The sequence below is a fragment of the Sparus aurata genome, chromosome 12 (genome assembly GCF_900880675.1).
Source record: "Sparus aurata chromosome 12, fSpaAur1.1, whole genome shotgun sequence".
Taxonomy (NCBI): domain Eukaryota; kingdom Metazoa; phylum Chordata; class Actinopteri; order Spariformes; family Sparidae; genus Sparus; species Sparus aurata.
Window position 1 is genome coordinate 13,599,944 of NC_044198.1, and position 19,416 is coordinate 13,619,359.

The 19,416-nt window shown below is 39.8% G+C and overlaps 2 protein-coding genes across 4 annotated transcripts in view; both read right to left on the reverse strand.

The window, feature by feature from the left end:
* Window positions 1-134: 134 nt before the first annotated feature.
* On the reverse strand, window positions 135-5,787 carry ptgdsa (prostaglandin D2 synthase a). Its single transcript, XM_030436555.1, has 7 exons — window positions 5,432-5,787; window positions 3,295-3,434; window positions 2,648-2,724; window positions 954-1,064; window positions 753-854; window positions 614-645; window positions 135-497 (listed from the first exon to the last, which is right to left on the reverse strand). The coding sequence occupies exons 1-6, from the start codon at window positions 5,522-5,524 to the stop codon at window positions 614-616; spliced, it is 555 nt and encodes a 184-aa protein (XP_030292415.1). The 5' UTR covers window positions 5,525-5,787; the 3' UTR covers window positions 135-497.
* A 2,917-nt stretch (window positions 5,788-8,704) lies between these two features.
* slc27a4 (solute carrier family 27 member 4) overlaps window positions 8,705-19,416 on the reverse strand; it is a 27,309-nt gene continuing 16,597 nt past the window's right edge. For all 3 annotated transcript variants that reach the window (XM_030435566.1, XM_030435564.1, XM_030435565.1), the window contains exons 5-14: window positions 19,308-19,416; window positions 16,752-16,821; window positions 16,464-16,555; window positions 16,097-16,206; window positions 15,775-15,984; window positions 15,448-15,574; window positions 14,921-15,058; window positions 14,634-14,798; window positions 13,738-13,884; window positions 8,705-13,408 (exon numbers count right to left, since the gene is read on the reverse strand). The exon at window positions 19,308-19,416 is cut by the window's right edge and continues 50 nt beyond it. In XM_030435566.1, the coding sequence (XP_030291426.1) occupies window positions 13,251-13,408; window positions 13,738-13,884; window positions 14,634-14,798; window positions 14,921-15,058; window positions 15,448-15,574; window positions 15,775-15,984; window positions 16,097-16,206; window positions 16,464-16,555; window positions 16,752-16,821; window positions 19,308-19,416 (1,326 nt within the window). In that variant the 3' untranslated portion in view covers window positions 8,705-13,250. The remainder of the gene's footprint in view (window positions 13,409-13,737; window positions 13,885-14,633; window positions 14,799-14,920; window positions 15,059-15,447; window positions 15,575-15,774; window positions 15,985-16,096; window positions 16,207-16,463; window positions 16,556-16,751; window positions 16,822-19,307) is intronic.

Below are 19,416 nucleotides of genomic sequence, written 5' to 3' on the forward strand. Positions count from 1 at the left end.
CAGATGGAAGTCCCAGCACACACACTCAGTCATGAGAGTTAATATTTTAATTTAAGTACTTCATCACAGTTAAACAACCCTATTGATTATGTTCAGGAGGTTGGAAAAAACATTTAGAACTTAATTCAAAAAAATTTTTTTTCAACAATTTATTGAGAGACAAAAAACAGCCACCACAACAAAAAGCTTTTTTCTTTAAAACATTTTCTTTGGTGTTTGGTGATCAAGGGAAGAAAGAGAAAAGGTTTAAATAAGCTTCAGGTGCATATTGTTCATTTAACTATGACAACACAGCAGGACTAAATGGAACGTTCTACATGAAAGAGGATGATGAGCACATTTCAACAGCAGTCTTGACTATTTATCATCTTTTGTAGCCACAACGATGATATTTGCTGAAGAGAGTTCCGCTTTGTAGTTCTTCAAAGGAAGTGCGAAGCAGAGAAAGAGCTTTTTAAGAGTACGCTGCCAGCCTCATCTCAGGCTCGTCAGGGAACCTACATGGAGAAACATACACTAATTTACACTGAAGATCACTCATACACCTGCATGTATGACTAATTCCACAGGAACAAAACAACAACAACAACAACAACAACAACAAAAGACTCACCTAACGTCCAGATCCTGATGGAGGGCAATTTTCTGTTCACCAAAAAACATAGAGACAAGAGATAGGAAACATCAGGGTCACTTAGCTGTCAGCATCAACTGTGTGTATATACACTGTGTGTGTGTTCGCCCTACTTTACCTGCAGGGGGTGGAGTTAGAATAGACTCTTTGGAGAAACCCTGGGACAAGGCGAAGGCTTTAAACTTCTGGATAACATTGTTTCTGAGGCTTTGAGAGCGACCTGCAAACAAGAGACACGTACAGACACACACAGACACATATTAACTCATATGTTTAGATGTAATGTAAAAATTGTAGTATATGTGAATTTGCGTCTCACCGTAAAGTGCCACCTGTGTGTACTCTCTGTTAAAAACCTTGTGTTTGAGAACCAAAGCGTAATCAGTGTAGTTTGTGTCGACCACTGTGATGTCCTTCACCATGTTATGGCCTGACAGGAAACACGAACAGAAAGTGAGGGACAAAGACCAGAGAAATGGTCCAATGAATGGAAATCAATGTGACTGACATGGTAGTTACTCCTCTAGAGCAATTAATCAACTCTGCAAACTAAAAGAACGTTAACTTTTGTGATTTAAGATAAAAGGTCACTGGAAATAAAAGATATCTATAACTAAGAGGGTTTACATGAGATGAATAAATCTGGGTGCAGCATACCGAAGGCACCCATAGTAACATGGAATAGAATCAAAATGTCTCAAACAATATGCAATAAATATTTGTTATATGATGCAGTGGACACACTGCAAAATAAAAAATGTAAAAAAAATAAAAATAAAATTACATAAATATATGTAGTATGGAAATAATGTAAGATGTCTTCTGATTAAATATAAAATATGTATGAATTGTATATACTACATAGCTGTCTGCAATGTTAATAAATAAATATTTAACATCTATAAGTGTTATTTGTTACACAATTTTTATTCCAAAGTAAATCAGATGTGCAACAGAAGTTTAAAATTAAGACATTAAGACAAAGCAAGCATCAACAGAACAAATACATATACATAAGTGCATAACACTAACAAAACACCTGTTTACCTCTCAGAGCCTGGGGCTGCAGTGGTATACATTTTTCAAGATATGCAGTGGATTGAAAATTGTGTACATTTGCGTATGTACAGTATTGGACTCTACTTCGTTAGGGTTATCAAATCATATTTCAAGTTTATATTTGTCAGGACACAATATTTTTCACAATAGTTCTCTATCAAACAGCTGTTTTATCATTAATGGAGCATCTATTTAGATTGTTACTACTGTTAACAATTACATGCAGCAGTATTATTCAGTATTATCTAAGCTGTGGTTATGGTGTGGCACTAGGCACATATCGTACACCTCTATTTCTAGTTGCAATTCTCTTTATAAATGTAAATATATATAGATATGGTTCTACATATATGGTTGGCACATATTTTTTTTTACTGGTATATTTATTTGATTGTATTTACTGTTATTTATTATGGTGCTCTACATTTATATTTCATTCAGTATCTTTATATTTATTTTTCTAGAATGGGCTACTGTAATGTAACATTTGTATGTAATAACTTATCATAATTATAATTGTGTAGTACTGTAAAACCGTGATATTTTCTCACATGGTTATTGTAGATGTTAATCTCAAACCTTCTGCCTACAAGCACCTCTGTATTTTTAACTCATGTTTATTGTTTTGTGTCTCGGGTGGTTTATAAGCCTAGGGGGCAGACTGTTTCAAGCTTGCCCACATTCGACCCACGGCATCACATGAGCAGAACCACACGAGTTGAGTGTCCCGAGTGAAACATTTGTCACATGTCCTGTGTGGGCACTGTGGCTTCCATCCGGTGCTCGCCGAGGTTGTTTGCTCGCTATGTCGCTTTGGAATTTAATCCTGCGCTACTGCTGCTGCTCAGTGTGTGTGCCAGTCAAATATTTACATTGTCATTGAAATAGTAGAGCCCTTTACTGAACATCATTTCCCCCTCTGATGAGTCAGATCAGAGGTGAGCAGAGACTTACGTGTGCTGAAGTAGGTGAACTGTCCGGCCACGTTGGTCTTCTCATACTGGTACACCTTGCTGAGACAGCCGACAGGTCTGAACGACACAGAGGAGACACAACATGTCTTATGTATTTTCAAAACTATCATTGTTATATTACATTTATACATACACTATATTATATTATATACACATTATGACACAATAACTGTACTTAGACTGCGTAATTCTTGTTTAAATCTGTTATATTACTATACTACAGTTTATCATAGTACTGCTATATGAACAAGACCATATATCAGCAGATGCAACAGGAGAGGCAAACCTGACAAACACTTGGGACCCCCCACCAAAGAAATAAGAGGAAAGGTGCCCCCGATAGGCACTGGTTGTTTTGATTGTTCTGGTTTATAAAGTTATTTAGATTTGAATATTCAAATGAACATTGGAAAATAACAAAAAAAGGTTTGGATTTCATACATTGCTTGTCAGTGTCACATGATTTTAAACATAATGATGATGAATGCTGTATCGAGTGGCCCCTGGGAATTTGTGCCCTGGGCCCCCATTGGCTCTAGAATCGCCACTGTATATCAGCCTCCATCTTATCTTATCTTATCTTATCTTATTTTTAGTGACCATCTTATGACTCAGACGTGTACTCACGTGGCGTCCCACATTGTGAGGTTGACGTTGCCGCTCGGCAGCACTGTGATGACGCCCATGGAGACCTTTACTTTGTCTCTGTAGGGGACAAAGTTTGGGGAGTCATAGGCCAGGCCCACTCTGTACCATCTCCCTGCAAACTGAACACAGCAACACTGAATAACATACGGACACGTTCCCTCTATATTGAGAAAAAAACACAACTCACTCTTACTCAGACATTCATGAACAAACATATTTAGACACAATTAAGATGACATATTAATGATCTTGAGTTTCTGAGGGTTTATTTGATGACTTATTACCATTCAGGTGCAGATTAAGTCTGACCAGTCAAAATGTCTGATGCTATAAACTTCACAGGTTTGTAAAAGCCCAGAAATGTTTTATATTTTTTCACTGTTAACACATACCAAGAAAACAGCTTAACCAACAATGTGTATGTTTGTCAATACTCCCTGACTTTCCTGCCTTAGTCGTGGTTTCTTCTGATGAAACAGATCTTTAAAAATAGGTCACATACACACACACACACACACATATATATATATAGTCACACACACATATATATATAGAGAGGTAAATGGCTAGACATGCTGTATTTCACTCAAACATAAGTAAATATTGCGTGGTGTGGGGGCTGATTATTTTAAGCTGTGGATTTGGTTTGCTAGGAAGCAGGAAGGTGTTTTAGAGGTTGACTTAAACTAAAATACGCCCATGTTAACGTAATGAAGTAAAATGTCACCCGGTAGGCTGAGATGCTGATTTGTTCTAATTTTACACAGGTGAGAGTTTACTTAATCTCGCCACATCATTGTCGTAACTGTAAATAACAGGTGTAACCACGGCCAGTTAGCAATGCTCATGGTTTGCAATGTTTTCATTACTGTAAAACCAAATGTCCACGACTTACCTCAAAATTAAGTCTATTAAAGACACACAGCAAGTTTGCATCACATGTTTTATTCAAACTATGAAAAAAAAGGGTCTCAGGAGAGTTTCAACTCTCAGCCAACACATGCTCGAAAGAATGCTAATATAATAATGAAGTTTCTTTTAAAGCTGTTATTTAACTCTGTACAGTAAATTCATCCTTTGAATCATTTTAAGTCAGAAGGACTGAAAGGGGGAAAAAAACTAGGAATTTTAAGTTTAGTTCATTCCAAATAAATAAAACTTAAACAAATTTAATGTTAAGTTAATGAGAAAAGATCCACAGATTCCGCTACAGCTTTTTATACAGTGACTGGGGCTTTGCAGGCAAACTTGTTCACATAGGCATTTGAAAATAGAATTTTCTGGAACGTGTGACATTTTTGGGCTGTTCTTTTATGCATTTATGTATTTTAGTGTCTACATTTTTAGCATGACGGGACCAAATGGGGAACCAAGAAAGATTTACCATGTCGCTAAACACAGTATTTCCTCAAGTCCGCACACAGACCCTTTAAATCACTGACTCGATGGAGGGAGTGTGAATGTTGAATTATGCTTAAAGAACCTGACATGACATGTGTCGGCACGCCGCCTCATGAGAGCAATAACCTGGTTTTACCTGCTGCTGTGTTTTCTTTGAGCTGATCTAGGCCTTGTAGATAAACAACAGAAATGGAGGGCGTAAAGGAAAGAAAGAGGAAATAATAGAAAGTAGTTTCCGGCAAATATTTTACACTGACCCACACCAGATTAGCAAGTAACTGACCTTTTCGATAAATCCGGAAGAAACCCACCATTGGGATTCTTAAAACACTTTGGGGATAAATTCAGTTGGCTATCAAATCAGCAACAGGAAGCAAAGGAAGATCTTCCTTTTTGAAGACATTTCTCATGACGTATTTACCATGGGAAAAGTCAAACTGACCTCTCTCAACCTCTCGTGTGTGAGGAAACCAGGAAAACAGGGATTCACAAATGCATTAATCAAAACAATTTGTACTGAGAAGAGACTTAAACCCGTCATTGTTTGTTTTGGATCACTGACTGAGTGACTGTTCTCAAACTCTGACTATGCTACACACACACGCACACACACACACACACCCACACACACAGACAACAAATAATGAGAGCAGAGCCTCCTCGACTCAACAGATCAAATATGAATCATAAAAAGTGTTGTGTGTGTCTCTCTTACCCTCTGCAGGTTGAAATCTCTCTGTGGCTTCACGTCTGCGTGTGCCATCATCGCGCACATCACCATGACAACGGCGACCATAGTGGTCCTCATGGCTGAGAAAAGAAGAGGCCAGGTGAACGGATCCAAAAAAAGGTTGAGACAGGGTATCTGACCCGAGCCTGAAGTGAACTGTTAGTAGGCAGTCAGCCGATACAGGTACAGAGTGGCAAGGCCTGGGGCAATGTTTGTTTTTCTCCTGATCCACCCACTGGGTTGTCAGCCAATCATCGCTAGGGACCGGGGAACAGTGGCCAAGTGTTGAGGATGTGTGGTTCCAAAACAACCCTGACTAAGACTTCACTTCACAGAGGTGCAGGAATATATCAGGTTTTTGGTCATCAGCTGAAACGCGCGTGCTGTCACAAGTGTAGACACACTGGTTTCACAAGACTCTGTCCCACACTGAGAAGAGGAAGCTCAGAGGGATCAGGGAGTTCTTCACGTGAAATACTAAAATAGTGTTGGAGGAAGTCTTCAGATAATTTACTTTGGTACAAGTAGCACAGAACAGCCTGTCCTCATCAGAAAAATAAGCATATAGTGTTGACTGGTTCAAAACGAAATGTTTGTTTTTAGGCGGTGACCTCTAGTGGCTGTGGTAGTTATTACAGCTGCAAAGGAGGAGCTCAGCATAAAAAGAGTATAAAGTCGGTGTCGGGTTAAAGAAACAAAGAAATTTCATTAGGGAGACAGCTGTTTGTTCTTCAGTGTGAAGTCAACGGTGAGTTCTTTTAACTCACTAAGGTTGTGAAGTAATGTTCTCACATAACACAACATCACTCAGGTAAGTAACCCTGGTAACAGAGGTGCGTTTGTAACATAAGTCACATAGGTAACATATTGAAAGCAGTTTCAGTGCCTAAACCTAACCAAACCGCGACTGTATGATGAAGGTCCGGTACGTGTGTTGCTTAAAACGCTGCGACATTCACATTGTTATGGTAACGCTGACATATGTTGTTCTGGGAGATGCTGACAGTCGACAAATGTAGTTGTTTAGGTATGATGATGTGTTGATACAGAAATACTCATTAACAAGTAAAAGTTCTGCACTCAACTGGTACTTTAATGTTAAAATTGGTCAAGGCCTGTTTTATATGGTATATGTTTTGATATGACAAAGCATACAGTGGTAGGATACTAGGAAATAAAAGTTTTTCAAGTTTTTCAAACTTGTACTTAAGGACACAAAGGATATGTGAAAAGCCTTTTTTGCTCCAGAGGAGGCTGCATTTAATCTGATAATTATCCTCCAGTGACGTCACTCAGTGGCTAGATAACATTGTGGGTAATGTAGGCAGCAGGCAGAAGCTAAAAGGCAGTCTACCAGTCTACAAGCTCAGTCATAACACTGCTGGACCCATTATGAACAGTTTAAAAACAAATGACCAAAATCGATATGGCAGCTTCAGAGATATCACCTGTTTTCCTTCTCCTTTTAAAGCTTGGCGCCTAAATTACCCACAATGCTCTGACTGAGGTCACTGGAGGCCATGTATACGACTACACAAAAGGCATATTTTTCCACATATGCAGTAGATTCAAGATATGAATGTGTAAAATTGGTGGAGTTATCCTTTAAGGACAGTAGTTTTCCATCACTGCTTGGAAGAATACTGAGTTTACTCTTGGCTTGAATCAAAGTTTGATATTTGCATATGAATAGAGACGAGTTTGAGCAACTGCAGCATAAAACACTCATATAATTATCCTTCATGTCACGACAGGAGAGACTACTCATATCTGTCAGTTAAAGAAGCTCATACTGAAACTCCTCTTTAACTTCCAGTTTCACTATTCTCAGTTTCATAATTTCTGTCTCGGAAGGTAAATTACTCAAAGGAGCGTTTACTAACAAGTTCACGGTTTACTGTAAAGCTCAACCTCACGGCTTTTCTTTTGTTTCCGATAGCTGACAAGCACTGGTCAAGACTTCAAGTCACGTTATCAAAACTCTTCACACAGTCAGCAGAACAGAAGTCTGTGTGTACCAAACTGTGAATCTTTTTTCATTGCTTTCACACAAGATTCCATTTTCATTTTCCAAAATCTATGAACACTTCTCCCTTTTATACTACAACACCTTGTATTCGCAGTATATTTTCCAAAAGCTAACACACTGTTTTCAAAATTTGTCGAAAACACATTCAAAAACAGATTGAAGGCAAATCTCATGTGTTTCTGTTGAAATACATTGAAAGTAGTAGCATTTATAATAAAATTAATCATAAGCTAAGGCTCCCTGTTTTTAATGGTTTGTGGGAGTGTGGGAGGCGAGGTTAACTGCTCAGCCAATATGCATGTTGGCTAATGCAGACTGTACAGACAGTGTTTTTAAAAAGGGGCCTCACTATTGACCAATGCTTAGCAACTGAAAAAAACCCCAAACTGTACAATGTTTGCAAAACAGAAACTAAAATCTAACTTGTGGTCAACTGCGACTACAGTAAATGAATATACAGAACAAACGATCGATGTTGAAAGTGGGTTCCGAGGAGCGAGCCGTGTCTGCTGGACACTAGAACTCACTATGGAGTCCCTTAGAAGTGTTGTGGTTCTGAAATTAGACCAGATCCTAACGTTTGTAAATCAGAGGGAATACTTCAGTTGTTAGACTGGCTTAAAGGGGCCATTTTGTGTCTTATCTAACAGGAAAGCATTTGTGTGTGACCCAAAATGAACTGCTTGACCCATTGTTTGGGACACACTGTTAGTGTTGACACTGTTGCAGTGCACTCCTGTAATACACTTAACCTCAAGTGTTTTAATTACACTAACATTTCCTGTCTGATTTTGTTTGTTTCAAAGTAAAGTGTCACATTTAATGCAAAGCTTTTCTATATTTTCATGTTGAGTTAATTAAATCAATAAAATCATAATGAAACCTAAGCCAATTATTACAAATTTATAAATATAAAATATAAAATTAAGGGGAACTTGTACATAAAACCACTTGAATAAACACATTAAGTCTTAAACATAAAAGTAATGCATTTCAAATAGATTGTCTCCTGTAATAAAACACACATGTAGTTATTTAAGTAATACACATTGAGTTAAAATGAGACATAAACCCTTTAAATTGAACTTCTTGTAATAGAATTAGAAGGGAAAGTAATGAAAGTACTTAAAGTCATGAAGGATCTGGATAATTTAAACACAGCCATCAAGTATAACCCAACTCTATCCAACCTCTAATCCAACCCAAGAAAGTGGAACAACAACCAGAGCCCAAGTGAACAATTTAAATAGTTTTTATTAATAATGATTTTCCATTTGCAGCACTGTTTTTATCTCATTTTCTTAAAATGCATGATGTATACAGCTAGCCTTCAGTGGACAAGAGGACATCAGTGTGTGTGTGTCTCACACACACAGCACACCTCACAGACCTCCCCTACACGCTCTGTTGCACAGGTCGAAGAGCTGCCGCCTGCGCATTGAGACGAGAAAAATAAAATAATAATAATAGAAAAAAATAAAACTTTCACACACATAGGCAGACATGTAAAAACTCATTTTCCTTCTGTAGCACAGCTCGATGTTCCTGAGGACCACCACAGGCAAGAAAAGAACACAAAAGAAACAAAAAGTGCAAAAAAAGCTGAGTGAGAGATGTTGATCAGAGGTATGAGGGACAAAAATCAATCAGCCTGGTGTGAAATGATCTCAACATAATAACAGACGTATCTATGAGCTCAGAGGTGACTTGTCCTTATTTTTTTGCAGCGCTCTCCAGCTAGAGTCTCTCATTATCTCAGTGTGAGCTGGTGGGAATACTTGTGATAGTTTGATGCCTCTGGGGCTTTCCTCTCAAAATTGATCACTTTGAAGCTCAAACGGACAAACTTAAATTCGTCTCAGTCCCCACGGTCTGACTTTGTTTTGGGAGCTCTAATCAGTGAAATAATAAAGTAAATATATGCAGATAACCTCTGAGATGAAAACATTTGAAAGAAACCGGGTCAAGCGAGTTTAACAGGCAAATTTAAACATTAAGATCAGAGAGAACATCCCACATTTTGAGATACATCATGTAATGTATTATCTTCACCCCAGACGTTTCTATCTAGAGCAGTTGTAGTCAGTAGATAATTTCATTATTCATCCAAAGACTGCATGATAAAAGGTGGAATGGAAACTTGTGTGTGTATTGGCAAGGACACAGCGCCCCCCTCTGGCCAAACAGATGTCTCAAAAACACACACTATCCCGGACATGCGACTCCCTGCAGTCCCTCAGCTGTTTCAAGTGCTCCACCTGACTCATCTGGTCTGCCCTCTACTTAATCAGAACAACAGTTACTAATTGGGAAATGGGGAAACAGCAAAATTGGCTCCTGGTTAACATTCATAACCACTGTGATCCACAAAAGTCTGCTTCCTACTGCCTTTTATAAAAAGGTAGAGAAAAGAAAAACCCAAAACAGAAAATAACTGCCATTCGATTGTCTCACACTCATGAATCCCGATTTTTTTATACCAGAAAAATCACAAAGCTATGATTTCACACAATGAAGCAAAAAAAAAAGCAAACACATTTAGCAATGAAACAATCAAAGTAAAATTAACAGTTCCTTCGAAAAAAAAATAATCTTAAGTCATTTTTTTATAAAAAAAAAAAAAAAAGTGAAAAATGGAAACATCTTATTCAGAGTGATCAGCTTGTGAGGCTGTTCAGTCGGGGCCGGTGAACTCAGCCCTCAGTCACTAGCATCATAACAGCCAAACTGTGTTCCCTTAGATACGTAAATCACACTTTACTTCACAACACCATCACCACCATCACCACCATCATCATCTTCGTTATCATCATTATCATCATTGGTCACTCGTTTGCCTTTTCAGACATTCATGAGAACATTTCACACTCATCATTAAAGAATAAATACAAGTGAGAGAGACACGCTCTGAACTAGGACCACAGAGGGAGCAGGGATAAGATCTCCATTTCAGTCACACTGCTTTGTTTGGAAATGACTTTGACAATCACTGTCAGCAGACTGCAGCCGTCAAGGTCAACTGTGTCAGTCATTCAGTGCAAAGTACAAACTAAAAAACAAGCAGTTTAAACACAAGAGGATGAAGCAGCCTGAAAAATGGTGACGAAAAATATCTCCTCTACACTTCAGCCAGTCCTCACATGACTCACAAGCCTGAAGCCTGGCTGTGCTGTAGGGGACTGAGGATGTGGTCAGTTGCAAAGGTAAGACAAAAAGTCACAGGGTGATGGCAGACTACACACAACACACATTGGCCGAAGATGTTTGAGAACAGTTTTGAGTGTATGGTTGGAGCTTTTTGTCATCAGAACTCCTGAAGAAAAGTGGACATAAAAAAAAAACTCCCTCCAACAAACTCCAATTAGGAAATATCTGAAATGTATCCAACGGTTGTTTATACCATTGTCTGAATCAACGTGAGCACAGCGAGATGATGCAGACATGGCAGAGAATGAAGCTCGGTACCTAACGAGGACAGCAAGGACCAAACGGAGGTGCCAGCTCGAAGACAATAAGAGAGAGAGATAGAGAGAGAGAAGGAAGAAGTAAGGGAGAAGTGTATTGGAGATGGATTTATGAAAATGACTGGAGTGCTTGGCAGAAAGATGAAGATAAAGGCTTGGTGTAAAGGTGCTGAGCAAATGGAAACTTTGGAGAACAATATCTATAAGACGACCCAAGAAGGGAACAAATAAGACAGCTAGAAGACGATTTAAGGTTAGAGTCGGGGCTAAGGAAGGACCAGAAGAGACTCGCAGGACAGGAAGTTAGGACAGTCCCAGAAAATGTGATGACAGCAGCCTCGCCCAGTGAGACATCAACACAAACTCTTCCTGCACCCGGCAGGATGAAGGGGCCAGTCGCTGGGCAGATGATTTTTCAGAATAAAATATGAGCTCCCAAGATTTAGGCCAATGTTACCAGGGCTACTACGACAGGGACGAGTGAAGCTGAATGAAGGTAGAAGAGGGATCCATGTGAGATACGATGTGTGGACCAGGGCCTGTGAATCTGGGAGGTGAACTCACAGTAAGGCACAGTGCTCTGCTTGTGGTTGATGATGCTCACTCGTGTTGCTACAACCTCTGGAGGGCGACAAGCTACTGCAAACAACAGACAAAACATCGATGACAAAGCACATTTTCTCTTCTTCTACCGTTCTGTTTCGGCGCACTTCCGCCTTGGAATCTTTGGATCTTTCGGCTCTCTTGAATCTGGCAGAAAATCCCTCTTTCGCACCGCAATGTTGTTTAAAACACAAGTCCTCGATGATGTGGTGCTTCTCCTTCTTGAGTCAAGAAAACACTCACACACACAAACACATGCACGCACGCGCACATACACACCCTACGATAGGCAAAATCTACCTTTTAGGACCAAACCTGCACAATACAGCCACACAAACATACTGTACGTTAGCATGGACAAGTCATGTATGTGGAAATAGCCCATGTATTAGCCCAGGGTTGAATCAGCCCGATCACTTAACTTTGTATTCCAGCAGCTGATATAAACTGCTTACTGCAGTTTCAGTTTTGAGGACTCCATGAGTTTCTTAAGAACGGATTTGGATACACGTAAAGCAAAAAACAACCTGATACATCTGCACGAGAACAAAAGAGAAAGCTTTAACAAAAACATAAATTAACTAAGACTTCTTAAATATGTAAACAAACACTACAACTTAAATATATTTGGTGTGATGCAGACATATTTAAATACAAAGCTTTGTTTTATATCAGCACTCGTGTGGTGCGGCTGATTATTGCACTGCAAGCGCTGGAGCCCTATTGCACTTTCGTGATGCACTGAGCTTCAACCACTGGTCTAATTTGACTTCTGTAACCGTGGGTTATGGGTCAAAGGCTTTCCAAAATCCCTCACATCCTTACATTGTTCCCTTTTGAAAACAAAACTTGGTGTCCTCATCTTCATTTTCATCTCAAGCTCCAAGAACAAGAGTAGCAGTGGCTGTCACACAGGTTTGTCACTGCTGGCTGATTGTGCAGGGGAAGTCGACATTAGGGGCTCCACACTTTCACAAAAACAATCCCGCCGACGAAAGAACGAGCTGAGAGACAGTTTAGGCTCTCATGAGTCCCTTCGTTGTCCAACACCCATTTTTTTTGTACAGAATCCATGCTCTTCTTTAGCATACTTTAAGTCTGTGGTTATCTGTAGTTTTCAAGTTTTTGCATTCTGGATGCTAGGCAGCCGGTTTTGTTCTCAGCATCCCGCATTGCCAGCTGTGTCCCAAAAAACACATCTGGTTCGATGGACCAGGATGGACAGGCGTGGTAGTTTGAGAGACCTGTGGGGGGGGGGGGGGGGGGGGAATTGTGTGGCTATGAAGGGTGGTTTCAAGTTACCAAATAGACCTGGTTACTAGGTTTGTGCCTCTCTCTGTGTTTGCTGAGGTAGCGAGAGGAGTTGCCGGGGAGATTGCAGGAGGGATGGATGAGTGGTGCTGTGTGTATATATGTGTGTGTGTATGTGTGTATGTGTGTGTGTGGTGTGCATAAGACTATTTTTAGGGGTCATAAAGAGTAAAGTGTTTTTGGGAATACAGTGTGTACGTGGATGTGTGTGTGCAAATGTGTTGGCATGGAGTGTGTATGGCTATTACTTTATATGCAATTGGGTATATGGGGACAGGGTCCTGCATTCTGCTATCCTGGTTACACAATAATGTCTTCTTCTCTGTGTCTGTATGTGTGTGTATGTGTGTGTTTGTGTGTGTGTGTGTGTGTGTACATGTAGTGGTCAGCCTGGTCATCACAATTTGTGTTTCCCTGACAGTATAGAGCGGTACAGCTCCTCGTCCAGCTGCGTATAGCGCCCTCTGCTGGAATCCAGGAAGTACAGTCTGTCTGACACTGCAGTGGGGTCAAAGCCGTCCCGACGCAAGTCCGTCTTCTGAAACTTAAATGTTCCTGAGAAAGAGAAAGAAAGCGAGTTCATGTAGGTATTTCATTTAGCCAATTAAGCTGCAGTTTAGCTGTTTAAAAGAGTTACTGTATTTTAATGTCTGTCAGCTGTCCTAACGCAAAAGCTCCCCAAAGAACAACAACAAAAAAACAAAGCCCTTCTATGTAAATAAACCAAGACATAAAACACAGAAATACAAAATACTGAAAATAAAAATTATAATAATAATGAATAAAAAATACCAGATATACCACAACACAACACTATTTTTTTTAAATGCAGAGAAATAAAACAACGTTGGCTGCTGAGGATCTTAATCTTTACACCATTTTACCTGTCTTGTTGACCTCCGGAAGGAAGCGAAGGAACACGGGTCTGGCGTACGGAGGGAGCGCCTTATCCATGTCCTTCACAAACTTCTCCAGGTCGGTGGAGTGAGACGGATCAGCGATGGCTGCCATTCCAGCCTTTCCTTCGGCTCCTGTGGGCACAGAAAAGGGCATGTCAGAGGATTCATTCTGTGGAGGTTTGATGTCAGACAGATTTTTGTATCATGAATGCCTGCACTGATCCATGAACGTAGTTAGTGATAGATCAGTTAAGTTAAGTCTGACTCACTCAACCCAACATTACAGGTGGAGTGGCAAATCAGTTACAATAGTGATGTTGAGTATATCCGCCACAAGTATTAAACAAAATAAACTAAATTAATGTGCAGTGTCAGCTCTGTAACATAAATCTTAAAGAGAAAACGATGGAGACATATAACAGGCAATCCATCATCACTTCCTTTGCTAGCAGTGTTAGCATGCACTGTGTTGATTCCACCAGGGTAGAAAGACTGCTTTGTTACTCATTTCATATATTATTTAATAATAATTAATGTATATAAAACCCATCCCTAGTCATTATTTTACTAACACGGTGGAAAAAACCCCTCATATTTTGTCTTCTATGATCTGTCTGACTTGTAATCTTCTCTAAGTTGTCCCTGTGCACACTAGTGTATATAATCAGTATATATTATATTAATAAAGGTATCTAATCTAATCACAGCGACTGGAAAGTCGCATCTGGGAATTGTCCCTGCTGTCACTCAAGTGCAGCTCAGCTTTATGATTATGATAATTTAATTAAATTTAAGCTTGGATATCGCAGCTGTAATCACTTCAACATTGAACAGAGTTTGCTGACACTTTATTCTCAAACATTCCTCAGGCAAGATTTTACCTGGTACTTCCACTCCATAGACAACTACATCTTTCATGTCTAGCAGCCTGCTGAGAGTTCCCTCCACCTCGGTCGTCGAGACGTTCTCTCCTTTCCAGCGGAAAGTGTCTCCTGTGCGGTCCTTGAAGTACATGTGTCCATTCTCATCCATGATCAATACATCACCTTGTAAGGGGGCAAAATATCACATTAATTTAGTCAGTCAGAAAGAATACAGTGAATAACTCTTAATGTGTGTGTGTGTGTGTGTGTGAGTGAGAGAGAGAGTGAGTGAGTGAGAGACTAACCAGAAAGATAGGCACTGTCTCCCTTCTTGAAGACACTATTAGCAATCTTCTTGCTGGTTGCTGATTGGTTGACGTAACCATCAAACCTCCGAAGAGGGTCGTTCTGAATGATCCTGCCGACTAGCTGGCCAGGCTCCCCTGGAGGGACGGAGACAGAGAGATTAAAAGAACAGAATAAATGTATATTCTTCTTAACCTATAGGGCTAAACCTTTTCATTTAAAATGTGTTTTTTACAAGGAAAAACAACTAACATTTCTGTATGTGTGCCAATCTTGGCCAGCCGGCTTACTTATTATTACCAGTAAGTTGAAAGACAAATGTGTAAAAGGAGAAATGGAGAGAATCACTACAAGTGACCAAAAGTACATGTCCAGCTTTAATCAAACATATGATGTGGATAGGAACATATTAGTGGCTGTGTAATGCTTCTGAGATGTTTTCCTCCCTAAAGCCCCCACTCTGTATGTAAATTTAGGCTTACCAGGTGCAGTGTCGAAGTTCAATACATTTCTATAATGAACCTACCAGGTTTGCAGGGAATACAGACGCCATCAGGTCCCCTAATGAGCTCCATGGTCTCTTCATCTACCCTCACCAATCTGATGGGGTAGATGAAGGGCAGAATCTGACTGTTGAAGCCACATGCTCCAACCTAAAGCACAGACAACAACAAAAAAACACCACAATGGTTTAAGTTTAGTGAGAATTGATACTGAATCAAATCGAAAAAGCATATAGAAACAAATCCATGTGAATCAGAATTGAATGAATTTGGTAAATCAGTGGCAAAACACAACACTTGAGCTGATAAAGAAAACTGAGGAGAAAAAATCATTCAGGAGAGATTCCTACCTTGTTGTCAAAGTTGCCCAGGCTGCAGTTGCACTCTGTGGCTCCATAGAACTCTGCAATCTGCGGTATATTGAAGCGGTTCATAAACTCCTCCCATATAGACTGGCGCAGACCGTTGCCCAGTGCCATGCGCACCCGATGTTGTTTCTCCGTGTCCCGAATCGGCTGGTTCAGCAGGTATCTGCAGATCTCACCAATGTACTGTACAATCTGGAGGAGAATGGAGCAGGATGGTAATACGAAAGAAATACTTCAGTGACAAATAATAGCTACACCCCCCACTAATTCTGTGGCAGTGATTTTTAATCAATATTATGCTTACAGTGCAGTTGTATTTGACACAGTCGTCCCAGAAACGAGAGGCAGAGAACTTCTTTCTGATGACTACAGTCATGCCGTGTAATATGCACTGGCCCACTCCCACAATGTTACCTGTAGACAAAGAAACCGGAGCCATCAGGTTCACTGAATGCTCACTCAATATATAAATATACAATGACATAAAACATAATAGAATTTTTTGCTGTCGAGTGGCCACTATCTTAGGCTGGATGCTGTTAGCTAGAAAATTCATCAAGATGAACATAATGAGAAACTCAACTGACTGAAAGGACTGAATAAATGAAGGAAAAGTTGCGTGTTGTAACTTGACATCTCAACTTCAAAATCACACACAGTTACAGTTTTACCTGCAGAGTGGTAGAGTGGTAGGCAATCATACAACACATCATCTGATGTCATCCTAAAGCCGTAATACACCAAGGCTGCCATGCGGTAGTACCTGAAAACCAGGGTGGGGTGAGGCAGGGCAAAAAAAGAAAGTTAAAGAAGTCAAAACAAAACCAACACGTTTTATGTTTTTCTTTTCCATTCTCTCCCAACAGTATTTACGCTGCACATGAAAGTTACAAAGATAAACAAAGCGAGCAGCTGCAATTCCTGTGAGTTAGTTTGTTAGCTGCATGGCTCCTTCCTACCTGCTGTGCACAACAATAGCAGCTTTAGGCATCCCAGTGGTTCCCGACGTGTAGATGTAGAACAGGCGATCTGAAACAGACAGCAAAGAAATGAAGTAAATGTTCTGCTAAATGCTCACTTGCCATCACCCTCGTAGGAGTCTAACTGATGGCTTTGATCCTTATGTAGCAGCCTATTCACAGTTTCTTTTTTATTGCAAGCTCATTTAGATTAAGTTACAGCTCTGAGGGATGAGACAAAATAAAGCAGTTATGTTTTGCCTTTTTTGCCTCAGGAACACAGCGTCTAAAGAAGGCGATATCCTGATATATCCAAATCTTCACATAATTGGTTGTAGATCTAGTTGGGGCGTGTCTGGCATCACAGAAGAAGTACACTTTAAAGCTCTGACATGCAGCTAGAGAACTGGATCATGGTGGGTCTGTGTTGCCTCAATTGGCAAACAACTATCAGCTGTGTGGTTGTATTTGTACAGAGGTGACTAAGCAGCAGCAGTGCAGTACTTCCGGACATTCACTTTACACAACATAGTGATTGTGTATATACACATCTCCAATCCCATCTGAATGTGTCCTCACTGATCTGAGTTCAGATCTCCAGAGGCACAGAGGACACATTGCTACAAGAACATGTGTGACTGCTGAGTGAGCAGGTAAGAGTGACAAAATCCATTAACATTTGGTTAACATTGGTCATAATTTTGGTTATCAGCATAATACATTTAAATGTTTTATCATTAATTAAAAAAAGTCAATTTAAGTTACCGTCTTGCTCTGTATTTATTTGTGGTCAAAAACATATTAAATTAAAACTATAATATTTATAATAATCAGCAGTGAAACTGCATTTCTCTTAATATACCTACATGTAATGTATGGAAACATGAAAAGACAGAAAAAGTCACCTCAACACAGAGATATTACTCGACATTTCAGCTTGGTAAGAGTGATTCTTTCTTTCTTTTTCAACATAATTGAGTGATCTGATTTATTTGACAGTGAGTCATTGCTTGGCTCCAAAAGTATTACTCACCACCCTTAAACAAGTCTGTGCTGCAAGACTATTAGCAAAAGCAAACAAAAGCCTTCTTTGTGGCTTTGGTTGGAGCAGGTGCTGAACTTTTAGTTGCTGAATGAACTGCTTGGGACTATTAACATTTTTGGGAAACTCTGATCCGGATTGGTCATGAGAGAAATGATGGCAACTTTACTTGCTTACTTATAAAACTACTTGTGTGACTTGTCATTTAATTCATCAAGTTTGTTTATACTAAATTGCTGTTTAATTATGACTTAAAATTAAATTAAATTCTCATTTGATTCAGCTGTAGGGCTGGGAGATTAATTGAATTTCGATTTCGAGTTTGGCTTCCCTCGATCATGAAAACAAGATAATCGTACTAAAACGATCATTCTGCCACACGCCGTGTCTTGTGTGGTAAATGCAGTAAACCCTTCCATCTCCACCTGTGCACTCCGCTCCACCCCCGCCAGAAAATGTTTGCTTTCAGCCACGCCGGTGCGTATTGCCAGTGCGTGTTTGGAAAAAAACGTGTAGAAGAAGATGATAGAAGATGGCAGAAATGCAGCCTTTGGTCGGGAAGAAAGGTAAAGCTAATTCTGTGGTGTGGAAACACTATAGTTTCGAGGAGTCTGACTCGGAACAAACGAAGATATTGTGCAAGATATGTCACGCGACCGTGTCTGCACCTCAAGGGAACACGACCAATTTATTTAACCATTTCAAATCCTCACACAGAGTAATACATGACCAAGCAGAGAAGGAACAAAAAAACTCAAAAATGAAAAACTCCTCGACTCCTGTCACTGCCACCACCACACAATCCTCAATTAAGGCACTTTACAATGCCACCGCATATCCACACCCAGCTCCCACAGGCATAAAGAAATAACGGATGCCGTCACATACATGATTGCCAAAGACATGTGCCCTATCAACACCGTTAGCGACCCGGGGTTCAATAAACTGATTAACACATTGGACAAGCGGTATGCGTTATCATCACGTCACCATATCAGCAGAATTGCGCTGCCTGCTGCAAGAGAAGTGTCAACAGCATTATATTTTGCCACCACAACGGACCTATGGTTGAGTCGCACCGGGATAGTGTTTATTTTCTATTTTACATATTATTTAATTCATTTTATTGATATATTTTTCTCTTATTTATTTGCATTTTTCTTGTTTTTCAGTTCAAACTTATCGTGTTGAAAGAAATACCAGAGTTCAAAGTTAAATAAGTGCTTGTTCTCAAATCAATGAATAATCGTCTTTAATAATCGTTTTTACAATAACAATCAAAATAATCGTGATTACGATTTTTGCCATAATCGAGCAGCCCTATTCAGCTGTATTGTTTATAACTAGAAAGAGCAATGTTATAATGAACCCTGGCGCAGTTTTACACATAAAAAATGATCCCAGTCTCTTCCACACAGCAAGGATTGGTACTTGTTTCAGTAGACGTTTACATTCTGGCATTGGAATCGAACTTGAACAAAAAAAAAGTGGATCTCTCCGACCCTAGTTCTCACCTGTGAAGCAGCGTTGTGGCCTTTTTGGCAGATGAGATGGGGCAGCATCCAGCAAGGGCTCTAGGCACTCAGTCCCCCGTGGGACTCGTTGGGGGTCCCAGTCTCCACA